This window comes from Lynx rufus, unplaced genomic scaffold (assembly GCF_022079265.1).
Source record: "Lynx rufus isolate CCGP_SWC_20201006 ecotype Redwood Valley unplaced genomic scaffold, mLynRuf1.p SCAF_8, whole genome shotgun sequence".
Taxonomy (NCBI): domain Eukaryota; kingdom Metazoa; phylum Chordata; class Mammalia; order Carnivora; family Felidae; genus Lynx; species Lynx rufus.
This window is the reverse complement of record NW_025814896.1, coordinates 64,757,018-64,774,060: the sequence shown is the minus strand read 5'-3', so window position 1 is coordinate 64,774,060 and position 17,043 is coordinate 64,757,018. Positions and strand designations below refer to the sequence as shown.

Genomic DNA, 17,043 nt, shown 5'->3' with positions numbered 1-17,043 from the left:
TATCACACAGGGTTTTTCTCCTTTGACCTCCATGTTGATTTTTTTTGAGTTCACTGTGATTTTTCATTTTTCTTCTCTTTTGAAAAAATTTTTTTTTTAATGGTTATTTATTTTTGAGAGAGAGAGCATGAGCAGGGGAGGGGCAGAGAGAGAGGGAGACATAGAATCTGAAGCAGGCTTCAGGCTTTTCACTGTCAGCACAGAGCCCAACATGGGGCTCAAGCTCATGAACCATGAGATCATGACCTGAGCTTAACTGACTGAGCCGCCCAGACACCCCCTCTTTTGAGAATTTCCATTTGTTGCTCTGTCACCCCTTTGGTTGGGTCAGGCTAAGCCTTCTTTACCAGGCCTGCTCTTGGAAACCTGGGGCAGATTTGTCTTATCTGGGACTTGTGGGCTAAAGCACTGAGCAGCCTTGTGCATCAGCCACCTCATAAGGGGCCTAAGTGGAGCCTCATCCTCCCGTTTCTAATGCTGCAGTTTGGTGTGGGTCCCTCTGATTTGGCCTCCCTGCTCCTCACATAGCATGAGTAAGCACCACAGATTCGAGGGCCCTGCCTCATCATCCTCCTCTGAACTCAGCGTGACTACCAGCTCTCAGTAGGAGGGCTGCTGTGCTGAGTCAAACTGCAGGCAAGTGGGCAGCCCAGTGCAGGGTTTAATAGAGTTCTGGCTCTGAACTTTCTACTATGTGTGGCTACGTCGCTTCACACGAGGCCTCGGTTTCCTGGTCAATAAACGCCCACCTACGTGGCTGTGGTGGGCATCAAATGAATAATATATATTAGTTGACAAATATTTGCTGATCATCTACTACATACTAGGGGCTGTTTTAGGCATTGGAGACACGCTGTGAATAGAACAAAGTTCCCATCCTCAAGGAGCTCCCGGTCTCTCTTCATTTACACACTACAAGTTCTAGCACAACCAACATACGCACCCAGAAGGTACTCTCTGTAAGTATCTGCTTACTGCCTGACTGGTAGAGAAACACAGTTCTTGAAATCGAGCAACTTACGTACGGTGTTGGTTTCAATGACCCTCAAACAGGCTGTCCGCACTTCTTTACGGGTATTGTTAAGGAATTGTTAAGGAAGAACCAACACTTGGGTAGAAAGTTCCACCAGTTAGGTTGGTTCTCTTCCAAGTCTCTCATTTGAGAAAGGAGTGGGGGAGAGCAGTGTATGAAAAACTGCCAGGAAGTCAGTGCTTGGGTTTCACCATGACGTGTATAGTAGAAGGTTCTTCTATAAAAGGATGCTTTGAGCATCGGAGAAAGAATCCTTTCAAGATGAGCTAAAATCATATCTAGAGTGGGACCTTATCCCGCTCCATCCATCAATCAGGACAACCTGAGGGTGAGCCAGGGGAAAATGTTCCTATCATTCCATTAAAAAAAAAAAAAAAAAACCCACAAAAAAACCCACTAAATCTTAGAGCTTAGAGTGTGTCTAATTCAAATGCTACAAAAACTTGCCAATAAGTAATATTAATCAGTGATTAATAATCATTAAGGGTTGATAAGAAAGGAATCAAATTTGGGGCACCTGGGTGGCTCAGTTGGTTGAGCGTCCAACTTCGGCTTAGGTAGTGATCTTGCAGTTTGTGGGTTCGAGCCCCGCGTCAGGCTCTGTGCTGACAGCTCGGAGCCTGAAGCCTGCTTCGGATTCTGTGTCTCCCTCTCTCTCTGCCCCTTCCCCGCTCATGCTGTGTCTTTCTCTGTCTCTCAAAAATGAATAAACGTTAAAAAAAATTTTTTTTTTTAAAAAAAAGAAAGGAATCAAATTCTATCTTGGTCTTTTTTAAAGTTTTCTCTTCAGGACTGTATACCCTATTCTTTAGTGAGGTAATGATATCTTAATTTTGTTTTCATTTCATTTCATTTATTTATTTATTTTTAGAGAGAGAGAGAGAGAGAGAGACAGAGAGTGAGCAGGAGAAGGGCAGAGACAGAGGGAGACACAGAAACCGAAGCAGGCTCCAGGCTCTGAGCTGTCAACACAGAGCCTGAAGTGGGGCTTGAACTCACGAACTGTGAGGTCATAACCTGAGCCAAAGTCAGATGCTCAACAGATGGAGCCACCCAGGCGCCCCAATAATATCTTAAATGTTAATAATTAAGCATCCTGGTTTTATTTTTTAAAATGACTATCATTGTGGGACAATATCTCTGTCAGTTACTCAGGCCCGTAGGAGAGCTGGCTGGTTATGATACGCAACATTAAGCAAAAGACCGCTCTTCAGTTTGTACCTGTGCATCCTATGAACTGGTAAGACTGTCAGAAATAATCAGCACCTTAAAAACTGAGCTTAAAACATAACCTTATAAAGCCCTGTTTCCACTCGACGTTGGTGATATGACAAAGATATTAATATTGCAGCCTACTGGAAAATGCACCTTAACGCCCAAGCACCCATTCCACACACGTATTTGAATGGCAGTGTTGTCTACTCCATCCTTCCAAGTCAAATTTCCCAAAAGTAATTCTTACAGTTCTCTAATAAGTCTTGATTCCAAGCAGCTCACCTTTCTACTTAGCTCTGAGGCAGAATGTATAATGCTTTGTAGGATACGTCATATGAGCAATTTCAATGTGCTTTAGTGGGAGTGATGTATAATCTCCTGAAAATTCACCCCTTAAATAAGTCCTAATGGGCTCTGAGAACAACAGCAGCTTAAGTAGATCTATTTAAAAAAGGCTGAGTGGGTCACTGATTGGAATGGAGATACCATTTCAACTCTCCCTTCCGTTACTGATCAAAATACATGGACAGTTGCACTAGTTTGGCTATTAAAATACACACACACACACACACACACACACACACACAGCCCTCTATATAATGCACTTGTGGAATCAACACTTGCTTTGTTCCATTGATCTGGTCTGATTTCAGGACAAAGGAAAGGTGCTAGGCCATTTTCACGGTCTCCCTTAGAATCAGAGTTTTAGGCAGAGCACAGAGCACCCAACCCTCCACTCATAGACAGATTAATTAATGAGTGCAGTGGACAAGGAGACATTTCTCGGTCAGTATCCACAGAAAGGAAGGTCTCTATGCAATCTTTAAGATGACATGTGCTAAGTTAAAGATTTAACTTTCAGAAGAATGGCCTCTATCAATATTTATCAACTGATCGCTGTGCAGCCAGGGTTGATGGGGGGTCTGATTGCCCGTGGGGCTACCCCTTAGGGTGCCAGATCTTTGACAATTTGTTTATCTTCTTTGGGACTGAGTTTTAGGTATGGCTGAGTTTAGGTAAAAGGGCTGGCCGCATTTGGGTTAAAGAGTTTTTCAGGTGGGAAGGCTGCGATTTAGAACTATCCACGAGCACAGCATCTGGAAGAAAACAAAGGTATTCTAGAGCCTGTTTTGAGAAAAAAAATTTTTTTTTTGTTGCCACAAACACACCTTAAAAATCAAACTTTTTTCATCATTTAGAATAATAGAAAATAGGAACAACCCACCATACATAGTGTAAAAATGCTAAGAGAGCCAGTGGGGTGGTGTAACCTTCCCCCATTTCTCCACAAAGTCTCAGATGGCGCTTGCAGGCACAGTGCTGACTGTCCTGCGGACCTAGCGCGATGCATCAGGCTATGGGTGGCATTTTAGACTTCCTTTCCAAGCCTTTAGAGAATCCAAACATACAGAATCATTTTTATTTATTGCAGAGCTACAATAAACTGGACAGCCATCGAACACTGAATGAAAGCGTTCATTGGGTGAAAAAAAAAAAATCTTACTTCCAGACTCTGAGATTATTGTGATTGAACAGGAGTCTGGAAAGGCAGGCCGAAAATTAACAATCACGTGCTAATCTAAACTCAGCAAGGACCAGGCTGGACTGCATTCGGGTAGAAAGGAACTCTTACATTAAATTCGATGTTAAACAAGTCAACCGAGGAACTTAATAGGCAGGTTTTTCTTCTACACCTGTGGTTAAATATTCTAATATTGTGATGTTTGTCAACAGCATCCTTTCGCAGGTGTACCTCAATTTTTTTCCTCTTGTTTATTTCAAAGTTGACATTTTACAAGTTATTTAGAAACTGTTGAACCATGAAACTATATTTCATTGTCAAAAATGCTGAATGGTGAAATACTGGCTCGCTTTCGCAGCTTGCCTCTTTATTTTAGAATCTGGGGAGCTCCTAAATTTAGACGTGAGCGAAGGAGACCGTCTCTTCTGGGAAAGAAGTCATTTCCCCCACAGCCCATAGGTTTATGAATGTTTGAATGTAAATATATGAATATATGAATGATTTAAAAACATAAACATATCACCCGCTCGTTGTAATCATGTGCATTTTCCTTGAACCGCAACGGTGGGTTTGGAATAGGTTTGTGAATGGGGTTTGTTTTCATGTAAATGGGATCAAGCAGTCCCACTGGTTAGCTATTCAGAAAATCAGACAATGCCACCCTTGCTGGAAATGCTTCAGTAAGGATTTAATCCATGAACCTAATATTGGAACTCCAACTCTTGCTTCATATTCCTATGGCCTAATCCAGACCTCACGGATAATAACTAAAGGACGGTGTGCGGCAGTGTGATCTGTTTATGCGTGGCACCTATTTCTGCCACTGCGTATTTCAAGTTTCATCTTGGAGGTGGTGTCTAAAGAGAGTTGTTTTTTCTTTTCCCCTCCTCTGTAACATTGTGGGGAAAAAAAATGCAGCATGGTCTGCCTGCCCGTCCCCAGAAGCATCACCCACGCCAATCACGGACAGAGCAACACCAAACCGTCAGGACATAAAGAGCTCACGGAGCCTTTGCTTCACTGCTATGTGTACGACATGCATATTAAAAATATCACTGTGCTTTCTAAGTTTCTAAGCAGCTTACCCATCCCTGTGAATATGAAGAGATACCATTACCAAAGCATTTCTTTTGGAAATAATATCGGCATTGCAGTGAGACTAGCTTAATGTTTCACATTTACAAATGGGAAATTATAAACAGGCTGACATTTTGGCACTTACGACACCAGGGGGAAAAAAAAACTTAACAACTCACGCATAGAAAAGCCATTTATAAAATAAAACTTGGTATATTTAGTTCATTTGAATCCGTAAATACTCACATAGCTCCTGGATGTGTGTGTGTCTGTGTGTGTGTGTGTACATCTAACATTGTGCAATGTTATGTATTTGCAATGAAAGCCTCAACTGAATATGCATTAGGTATATCGGTTGTACGTGACCCTGTTCGCTAGGGGAAAAAAAAGACTATTTCTCAAACATGCTGTGTGGCTATTTTTAACCTAACTGAGAACATTAATCAGAAAAGAGCTTAAATCTTACTTCCGCTGCTTGTCTCTCTGGTACAAATAGGATGACGTGGTGTGAGTGTCCATAGCACAAGGTCTGACAAAGCCAGGCTGTTCTGATATTTGTGTAAGGGACACATTTAACTCTAAATCTCCCAGCCAGACCTGACTTTCTCCACATATCAGAGCCCACGCCTGCGACCCTGTCTAAACCTCCAAGAAGATGCCTCCCTGCTTCCCTCTTCCTGCTGCTCTCTGATCTTTCATGCTTAATCTCATCTAATCCTGCCAGCATTATCTTCACCTGTGCAATGAAACCTGGAGGATCCTTTCTCATATTTGGTGAGGAGAGGCAGTTACTAAATTACTTGCTCAAATTGTATGGTGAAGTTTTAGTGCCTTGGTTTTGATCAGATGAGGGATATAACATTAGGCACCATACCAACGATTAGTCCAAAATCTGTTTCTCCCTCTTTTGGAACAAGGTTTTCTGAAATTGGGTGCAAAGACACCAAAAGGCCATGGAAAACTAGAAATAGAACAAATTCCTTCTTTTCCCTTGAGAAGTATTTTTTCAGAAGAAAAAAGAAAGCAAATCTAATTCCAGTGACTTACGTAGAAGAGTTACCTATTGAAAATCTTATTTAGAATAATAATAATAATAATAATAATAATAATAATGACGGCCTGAAAAGTTCATTCCATTTCTCTCTGGGGAAAGTTTTCTCCAGGTTCCGGATCTCGTAATTGGGTTGATTGATACAACAGAACTTCTTCAAAATCCGAACTTGTGTTTTCAAATCTAAAGTGTCATAAAACCATGATAAAACGACAAATAACATCTTACTCTTACCAGGGAAAAAAATACTTTAGAACTGTCAACGTTCCCCGTATGGTGAAATAATTCTTATTCGACGTGCATGAAGAAAATACCTAAGATTATTTGAAATAATTATTAAGGTTTGATACATATTTATCCTGCAACTTGGGATCAGACTTTCATTAACAATGAGTAGATTGAGCTAGAAGAGAAGACAAAATATCTAATGTAAATTATTTTTAAAATGCAGGCACCTGACAGAGATTTTAATGTTATTTGCATAACAATAAAATGTAATTTTATAATTCCTGTTTTGTGTATAATTAAATATCATAATTGAATACATTGAAAATTTAGATAACAAACATACATTTTAAGAAAAGATATTTCCCCGAAGATATTCCACAAATACGTTTATTTGTAGGAGCATATACGTGCGTGTACACACATGTACCTATATTCCCTTATCTCAATAGTCAGATCTCTCCTAAGAAGTAAGCTAATTGAGCTGTTTGTGTTGATAAACTCCTTTTTCTCCAGACTATTCCTCTCCGAGCCATAATTATTTGCAATTTGCCTAAGTCGTCCATTTACTGATACGTCAAGCATGAAACAGAGGCAATTCCAGAAAATGGAAATGCTTCTCAAAATCAATCTTTGGGAAATAATGTGGTAGAAGTTACTGTGTGATAGAAGACTACCTTATAACTGTCACATGGAGATGAATATTAATTTGTTGAGGTTAAGGTGGCTTTGTGCTTCATTTGTTGACTTGGCTTAGCCGTCAGCAAAGCAGCACAGCCCAATTACTCCAGCAAAGCTATTTTTTCTAACAGGAGTTTTATGATTTTTATGTACTTACCAGTCAGCACACATAACAATGTCAAAATGTCCTTCCAGTTGAGAGACATCTGTCTCATTATCCCATCGTAAAACGCTTGAGGAGAAAAAGATTTTAAAAATTATACTTAGGGTTTTTTTTTTAACTTTTGATTTTGAGCTATTAACATTATTTTTTGTGGCACTTGAAATTATTTAAAAGGTATATACAAATTATTTCAAAAGGTATAATAAAAAAATTAAGGATGTAACTGTCTGTTATGTATTTTACTTAGTCTTCAAATCTAGAAGAGGAAGAATTCTCTATTTAGATACAATAGTTAAGCTTGTGCTAGTTTTTTTATAGTTTTTTTTTTTTTGTAGAGGAACCAGGGAAAAACATCTTATTTTTACCATAGTCATTACAATGAGTCCAGACTCTTAACATCAATGAGGTACATATTGAGATCAAAGTATTCCCCGTCTGACTGGAATACAAATTTATAAAAATAAATGATGTGAAACTTAGTGTGTATCTATCTTGCCTGGCATGTCAGTTGCCTTTCTGATTGAGGGAATGAGCAATTTGGCAGGATGGAAGAAGAGCCAACTTTCATTTTTGGTAGTTCTAGTTTTTTAGGCACATTTTAAAATTCACCCATCCTACCACTTAGTCTCCCTAAGAGGATCAGGTTTTAAACCTCATATTAGCAACAATAATTAATAGCACATATTTAAAAATTCTAGTTGTGCTTATGAAGCCAACCAAAGATTTTAAGTTACTTTTAATTAATAGGGATAATCAGCATTTTACCACATTAAAGTACTTTAATGATTCCTCTTTCCACATCAAAAGTGATTTGCAGTGCTATTTTTCAAAGGAAAATTGTGCTCCTATCTTCTACTTTGATTACTATTTAAAACCAAACTGAGTGAGCACATTCAACCCTGTCCAGGTATATTTGGTTTTCCTGGTGGGTTCTTTATTTCTTCTCCATCTTCCCTGGGTGAAAAGCCATATATTTGAATAAAAAAACCAAGTCTTATGTCAGTAAGTCCAAAAGTTCTTCCCCTATACACTAATATACACAAGTGGTAGTGAATTTCTTAACGCAGAAAAGATTAAACACATCACCACGAAAATATCTATACAGACTGAGCATCAGTTCCCCATTCACTCATTAACTCGTTGTTACTGAGCACCCACTGTGTCGCAGGCCCTGCGCTGTGCCACAGGCTGTATCTTCATGATGGCAACCTAGCAGGACATGCAGATACATAAACCTATAATTCTGATGCTGTGTCCTATGTGTTGTGTAAGCATACAGACATAATAGAGCTCCAGGGAGGGCTTTCCAGAAGAACGTGTCATGTCATGACACTTGGACAAGCTTTCTAAATTAACTCTACTGTTGTACTTACTTGGGCCTACTGGAGAGCCAAGGAATGGAAAAACCAGGGAAGCCCTAAGAGATTAAGGCTTACTTTGTTTTTAGATTAATTCCTCAGAAACTCCATGCACCTGAGGAGAGTGGGACACAACTGATATCAACATTTATGGAAATGCTGAGGCCTCCAGTGCAGCTGGAACTCCAGCTCCCTGGGAAACCGGGCCCATTGAGCCCTCATCAGAGACCTAAGAGTCCTAAAAAGTTACTACATGAAGAGGCTAGTTGAAAGTATAGATCTATGCTTGACCTTTTCAAATCATAAAAATAACGTACCCATCGCACAAATTTTAGGAAAAAGAGAGAACTGTGAAAATTACTCATAATCTTACCATTCCGTAAACCATTATTTAGAAAGTGCTTCTAACACATAAGTAGTTACTAAAGCACATGAACAGAAAATGTAGGAAATCCTCTGGTGGGTACTGCATGTTGGATTCCTGAGGTGCTTCAGCCTTTGATTCAACAAAGACAAATTGGAGAGACAGGGGCCTAGACAGCAACTGGCTGTGGATTACCACAGCAGATGTAACGAGTGATTCTAAAAGAAACTGAAATGCTTGGCTTGGCCACATGGACCACAACGCATTCCCAAAAGGCATTTGTCTTAGTTGTCATGAGGCTTATGGCCATGCTATCCCCATAACTGTAAGCATGTGACAAAAGAGTGGTGTATAGACAGAGTTCAGCTTTGGGGTGACAGGCACACCTAGGTTCAAATTTTGGTTCCTTCCTTGACTGGCTATGTGAACTTGGAGTTTGCTTTCTCAGCTGTAAAATGGAGAGAACAATGGCCACCTTCTTGAGAACACCATTCACACTGTATTCTGGAGTTACGGTGTTCACGTAGCATACGATGAGAAGGGTGCCCGCTGGAGCTATGCAATCAGGAGACCTTCCATCTTGGAAGGAAACTGACGATGGTGACGTCAATATTCAAGAAGCTGGGCCTTCCAATTCTTCTCTTCCAATGACCTTGCCCTCCACCCTTCTCAGATAACTCACAGGATGGTCATGTACACTAGAGCAGTATTTTAGCTGTGGGGAAGGACCAGATTTTGTTGTTATGGTTTTTAGACCCAATCTGTTGCAGACCAACCCTTTTATAAAATACAATATAAATTAATAGACAGATGAGATTTTAAAAGCCAAGACATTCTAAATATAAGTCCACCGATCATATGCTTGGATAGCACAGTAGTGTTCCTAAACGTTTACTTTCAGTTTCTGAACTTACCTCATTGCAGATGAGTAGCATGCAGTTCACATATTGGCTCCAGCGTGTGGCCTATTTGTTGAGCAACACTGTTCAAGACCTTGTCTTTATGAATAACTACAATCCTGACCTACTCTCTGACCAGCCCTTTCACAGCTAACTCCTTCCAGAAGGTATTCTAATCTCAACCATTCTTCATTCTTCTATTCCCTTTTCCCTTTCTTACTCCCTCCTGTTTGTTAAATCCAGCCCTCTGCCTGCTCTGAGACTGCACCTGTGCACCTGAGTGTGATTGGAGAAAGCACAAAAGCATCCTGACTGGCTTTGCTTTAAATTCATAACCATGAACCCCAAGTGGACTCTTGGTGATGTCTAACAGTTATACTTAGACTTCCCTTGTCCACTTACTCCCCCAGTCTCCCAGGTTGTTATTTTGCACTACCTTCTCTTTTCAAAATGCTAAGACTTCCTCTCTCACCCTCACTCTCAGCTGATCACCTTGCTTCCTACTTTACTGTCAAAATTGCAGGTATCAGATGAGAACTTCCACATACTCTCACCACCACGCTTATGCTCCTAACAGCATCTGTTCCCATATACCCTGCCTTCCTGCCTGTTATCATAGATGAATTAAAGATGCCATACCCTGGGGTGCCTGGGTGGCTCAGTCAGTTGAGCATCCAACTCTTGACTTCGGCTCAGGTCATGATCCCAGGGTCGTGGGACTGAGCCTCATGTCAGGCTCCATGCTGGGCATAGAGTCTGATTGAGATTCTCTCTCTCTCTCTCTCTCTCTCTCTGTCTCTCTCCCCTCTATCCCTTTCCCTCACTCACATGCTCTCTCTCTCTCCCTCTCTAAAATAAAATAAAAATTTTAAAAAGATGCCATACCCCTATCTAAATCTAGTACCTCTTCTTATATAATAGGTGCAGCCTCTTTCATCTTTTCTAGGATATGGCTCTAGCAATTCTCCCTTCTCTATCCTATAGTACCACCTCTGTTCTGGATCATTTCTATCACTATTCAAACGTAGTTATTTTCTCTCTCCTAAAATATCTTAACTCTACTTACCCTCCAGTTTTAACTCTATTTCCCAATTCCTCCTCTGCAGGAAAAATCCATGAAAAAATTGTTTAAACTCTTTATTTTCAATTCAACCTCATAGTTTACAGGGTACTGGGTACAGTCCTCAGATGGGTCTTGTCTCGGTAGGGGAGAATATTTAGTCCTAGACTAAATGCTACTCTGGTTCTGCCTAATAAATATTAAAAGCAAGACCCAAAAGTTATTTCAAAATAACTTAACTGTGACCCAGAACAAAATTCAGAGACATTTACTGGACTACAACAACGTTCAATTCCAACAAGATAAAATATAAAATACCTGGCATACAATCAAAGATTACCAGGTATGCAAGGAATTGAAATAACACAACCAATAATGAGGCAACTGGTTTCAAACAACTGAAACCAGTCTAAACCTGCCACAGATGTTAAAATTAACAGACAAGAGCATTAAAATAGTTATTATAATGATATTCATTGTATTTAAAGAAATGAATAGAAACAAGAAAGATATTTTCAAAGTCCCAAATCAAACTTCTAAAGACGAAAACTACAATGTCTGAGAGGAAAAAAATACATCAGATGTAATTAATAGCAGATTAGACATTTCAGAAGAAAAGATAAGTGAATTTGAAAACAAAGCAATAGAAACTATCCAAAATGAAATACAGATAGAAACAAAGAATAGAAATAAATTAAAAGAGGTTTAGTGAGTGAGCTGTAGGGCAAATTTAAATGACCTCAAATATGTGTAACTTGAGTTTCCAAAGGACAGAAGCGAGGGAGGAGCGTGCATGGAAATTATTTGAAGAAATAATGGCTGAAATGTTTCCAAATTTAATGAGAACTATTAACCCACAGATCAAGAGATTGCGCCAACTCCAAGCACAAGAAACATGAAGAAAACTATAAGGCACAAATAATCAAATTGCCCAAATGCAGTGATAGAGAGAAAATCTGAAAAACACCCAAAGGAAAAAAAGACACATTATATATAAATAAAGGTAAGAATGACAGCATATTTCTTGTGAGTAATGGGCAAGTCCGAAGACAGTGGACTGACATCCTTAAAGACTGAATGGGAAAAAAAAAATCTGTCAACCTAGAATTATATAGTCAGTTAAAATATATTTTCCCCCAAAATGTAAAATAGGTATTTTCAGACATACAAAACCTCGAAGAATTAATCATCAGTAGATCTATAGTACAAGAAATGTAAAGGAAGTCATTCAGGCAGAAGAATGATCATAGCAGACGAAAATATGAATCAACAGAAAAAAATGATGAGAACCAAAAATTGTAACTATATGGGCAAATATGTAAGATTTTTTAAATTATTTAACTCTTTGAAATATGGACTAGCTAAACAAATAACAAGTACTGTGGAGTTTATAACATATACCTCAGTAAAATATAAGGCAATAGCATAAATACTGGGAGGGCAGTAATAGAAGTATACTATGATAAGGTTTTTATAGTGTAGATGAAGTGGTCCATTACTTGAAGACAGACTGTGATAAGCTAAAGATGCATACTGTAAATCTTAAAAAAATTTCTTTTTTAACATTTATTTATTTTCGAGAGAGAGAGAGAGCATGAGTGGGGGAGGGACAGACAGACAGAGAGACACAGAATCCGAAGCAGGTTCCAGGCTCTGAACTGTCAGCACAGAGCCCAATGCAGAACTCGAATTCACACACCGTGAGATCATGACCTGAGCTGAAGTCGGACGCTTAACCGACTGGGCCACCCAGGAGCCCCTAAAGATGTATATTATAAAACCTAAAGTAACCACTAAAACAGCTAAACAAAATTATAGCTAATAAGTCAACAAAGGAGATAAAATAGAATGGAAGGAGAAAAAGATAAAAAGAGGAAGAAAAAGATGGAACAAATGGAAAACAAAAAGCAAAATGACAGATTTAAATCTAGCCACATTAGTACTTGTATTCAGTGAAAATGGCATAAATGCCCCCAAATGAAAGGCACAGTGTCAAGTTGGATTAAGATACTGCATTCTCTCTCTCTCTCAAAAAAATAAAAAGTAAAAAATAAATAAAATGCTAGATGCAAGTATATGCGGTTTACAGTGAATCTATTTTTTTTTTTTTTTTTTTGAGAGAGAGAGAAAGCATGTGAGCCGGGGGAGGGGCACAGGGGGAAAGAGAGAGAGAGAGAGAGAGAGAGAGAGAATCTTAAGCAGGCTCCACACTCAGCACAGAGCCCGATGTGGGGCTCAATCTCATGATCCTGGGATCATGACCTGAGCAAAAATCAAGATTTAGATACTAAACTGACTGAGCCACCCAGGCACCCCAATAAGTGTATTTTAAATGTGAAGCACAAGTGGGTTAAATGTAAAAAGACATACCAAGAAACACTAGTCAGAAGAATTCCAGATTGCCTATATGAATGCCAGACAGTAGATTTCAGAGCAAAGAATATTACTGGATATAAAACGGATCACATTATAATGTTAAAGGGCCAATTCAAGAAGGAGACATAACACTTCTAAATGTATATGAACTTAATAACAGAGCTTCTAATTTGAAGCCCAAATGGGTATTACTGCAAGAAAACATAGACAAAACCACAATTATAATGAGTGATTTCAATACTCCTTCTTCAATAATTAATTGAAGTAGACAGAAAATAACCAAGGTTACAGATGACTTTAACAATGCTATTGAGCAACATGACTTAATTGATATTTATAGAACACTCCACCCAATAATAGCAGAATAAACTTTTTTTTTCAAATAGATATGGAGCATTTTCCAAAATATATCCATTCTGATTCTTAAAAATTTTTTTTTAATATTTATTTTTGAAAGAGAGAAAGAGATAGTGAGCATGAGCAGGGGAGAAGCACAGAGAGAAGGGGACAGAAGATCTGATGTGGCTCTGTGCTGACAACAGAGAGCCCAAAATGGGGCTCAAACTCACAAACTGTGAGATCATGACCCCAGCCCAAGTCTGATGCTCAACCAACTGAGCCACCCAGGCACCCCTACCCATTCTGGATCTTATTTTAACTTTCAACAAAGTTAAAAGATTTCCAGTCATATAAAAATATGTTCCCTGCCCATCATGGAATTAAATTAAAAATGAATATTCTCTATAAATAATCTCCAATATTTAGAAAATAAATAATATGCTTGTAAATAGCCTAGCATCCAAAGAAGAAATCAAAACAGAAACTGAAAAATATTTTTAATTGAATGAAAATGAAAATACAACATATAAAATTTGTGGGATGATATCAAAGCAGTACATGGAGGGAATTAATAGCACTAAAATGCCTATATCAGAAAAGAAAGGTCTCACGTCAATAGACTCCACTCCAAACAAAAGAAACAAACAAAAAAGCACCCCCTCACACACAAGAAGTTAAACTCAACATAACCAGAAGAAAGGAAGTAAAGATTAGAACAAAAATAAATGAAATAGAAAACAAAAACATAATAGAAAAATCAAAATAGGAATAGATTTCAAAATAGAAAAATTCAAAATAGAAAACCAGTGAAACCAAACACTGGTTCTTTGAGAAGAGCAATAAAATTAATAAACTTCTAGTCAGACTGACTAGAAAAACAGGGAGAAGACATAAATCACCAATATCATGAACGAGTGAAGTGGCATCACTACAGATTCTACAGATAGTAAGAGGATAATAAGAATATAACAGGTATTCATAAAATATATTAATAAATATATATATTCTCTACAGGTATATAAATACATATCAATATATAGATATAGATGTCATGATCAAGTGAGGTTTGTCCTAGGGATACAAGAAGGTTGCTTTAACGTTTAAAAATTGATCAATATAATAAATCACCATATTAATGAACTAGAAAAGAAAAAAAATATCATCTCAATAAGTACAGAAAATGCATTGACTGACAAAGTCTAATATCTATGCCTGATAAAAATTCTCAGCAACCTAAGAACAGAAGGGAACTTCCTCAACCTGAAAAAAGTCATCTGGGAAAACCTACAGCCAGTATCATATTTAATGGTGAAAGACTAGATTTTTTTTTTTCCTTAAACATCAGAACAAGGAAAGGATGCTTCCTCTCACTATTGAACATTGCACTGGAGGTTCTAGACAGTCTAATAAGGCAAGAAAAAAAAAGGTCATCAAGACTGGGAAGGAACAAGTAAAACTATCTTTATTAGCAGGCAACCCTATCGTCTATATAGAATATCCAATAGAATATACAAAAAAAAAACAAGCAGAACTAATAAGTGAGTTTAGGAAGCTTATGGAATATAAGACCAATATACAAAAATCGGTTGCATTTCTTTATACAAGCAACACATAATTGGAAATTGTAATTTCCAATTCCATACCATTCACAATAACATTAAACAACCCATACCATTAGTAGAATAAAAATATGAAATACTTGGAGATAATTCTGACAAAAGATGAGAGAAATTAAATAAGACCTAAATAAATGGAGGTAATTCAGTGGATAAAGGAGAGTATTTTCAACAAATAGTGTTTTAGCATTTGGATATCCACATCAAAAAAATATATATATATATATATCTCCAACACATATCTTGTACCATATTAAAAAATTAACTCCAAATGGGTCATAAAACTAAATGTAAAACCTAACACTATAAAACTTGTAGATGAAAGTACAGGAGAAAATCTTTGTAACTTTGGATTGAGCAAAGATTTCTTAAATATGACACAAGATACGTGATCCATAAAAGAACAAATTGGTAAATTAGACTTCATTAAAATGAAAACTTCTGTAGTTGGAAAGATGCTATGAGGTGAATGGAAAGAGAAGCCACAGGCTGGGTGGAAATATTTGCAAATCATATATCTGATAAAAGGTTATATCATGTAAGCTTACATATAAACATATAAAAAATATGTAATGAACTCTCAGAGTATGTTAATAAGAAAACAAGCAACCCCCCCCCCAAAAAGTAGGTAAAGCATTTGAGCAGATGCTTTTCCAAAGATATGTAAGTGGCAAATAAGCACATGGAAAGATACCCAACATCATTAGTAATTAGGGAAATTCAAATTAAAACCCTAATGGGATAGTACTATACACCTATTAGAAAGGCTATAATTTAAAAAAATATTTTTAATGTTTATTTATTTTTGAGAGAGAGAGAGAGAGAGAGAGAGAGAGAGAGAGAGAGAGAGACAGTGTTAGCAGGCGAGGGGCAGAGAGAAAGGGAGACACAGAATCCGAAGCAGGTTCCAGGCTCTGAGCTGTCAGCACAGAACCCAACACAGGACTCGAACTCGCGAACCACGAGATCATGACCTGAGCCAAAGCAGGACACTGAACTGACTTAGCCACCCAGGTGCCCTAGAAAGGCTGTAATTTAGAAGTCTGACCATATCGAGTGTTGAAGAGGCTGTGGACAAAACAGAACTCTCTGACAGCACTGATGGGAATATAAAATAGTAGAACCAGTTTGGAAAAGTTTGTTGGGTTCCTTAAAACATTACATATGTGTCTCTCTATGATTTAGCTGTTCCACTCGTAAGTGGTTTACGCTAGAGAAGTGAAGGCACATATCCATACAAAGAATATATCTACATATCCACATGTGTACATAAATAAAATATTCCTAACAGTTTCATTCGTAACAGCCCCAAAGTGGCAACAGCCGAAAAGTTCATCGATGAGTGAAAACAAAAATAAATTGTGGTGCATCCACACAACGGCATGCTACTCAAGAATAAAAAGGAAAGAACTATTGATTCATGCAACAACACAGATGAATCTCAAAATATTCTTACTGACTGAAAACACTGACTTTCTAAAAAAAAAAAAGCACGTACTGAATGATTCCATTTATTTAAATCTCTAGAAAATATAAACTCATATAAGGGGAGGGAAAACAAAGCAGTGGTTTTCTGGGGAGGGAGGAACCTTCAAGAAGCAAAAAGGAGGGATTGTTAAAGGGCAAGAGAAAACTTTTGGGGGTGAGAGATATTTTCAGTATTTGGATTGTGGTGATGGCTTCAAGGGTATGCACAAATTTCAAAACTTACAAAATTGTACATACAGTTTACTGGATGCCAATTTACCTCAATGCAACTGTTAAGGAAAAGCTAAAAGGGAAATGCTTTTTGAGACAGCAGGGTGTATACATAAATACTCCTAGCCCCTGGACCTATATGGACTTTACACAATCTAAGGCATAACATTCAGATGCAAAGACAAGTAAAAGATGGTTCTTCCAAATCCCCAAATCATGCCAATGTGTTACCTAGAATTACACCGACACTGAAGAAAAATTTATGTTGTCACCATTTTATTTGACCACAATGTCAAAATCTTATTTGTTTGAAATTCATTATGAAGCAGAATACAATTTTACAGATAGAAATATAAAGCCAATCAT

The 17,043-nt window shown here is 37.9% G+C and overlaps 1 protein-coding gene across 1 annotated transcript in view; it reads right to left on the bottom strand.

The window, feature by feature from the left end:
• CAMKMT (calmodulin-lysine N-methyltransferase) overlaps positions 1-17,043 on the bottom strand; it is a 408,013-nt gene that overhangs the window by 18,302 nt on the left and 372,668 nt on the right. The window contains exon 8 of the mRNA XM_047068184.1: positions 6,962-7,036. Within this exon, the coding sequence (XP_046924140.1) occupies positions 6,962-7,036 (75 nt within the window). The remainder of the gene's footprint in view (positions 1-6,961; positions 7,037-17,043) is intronic.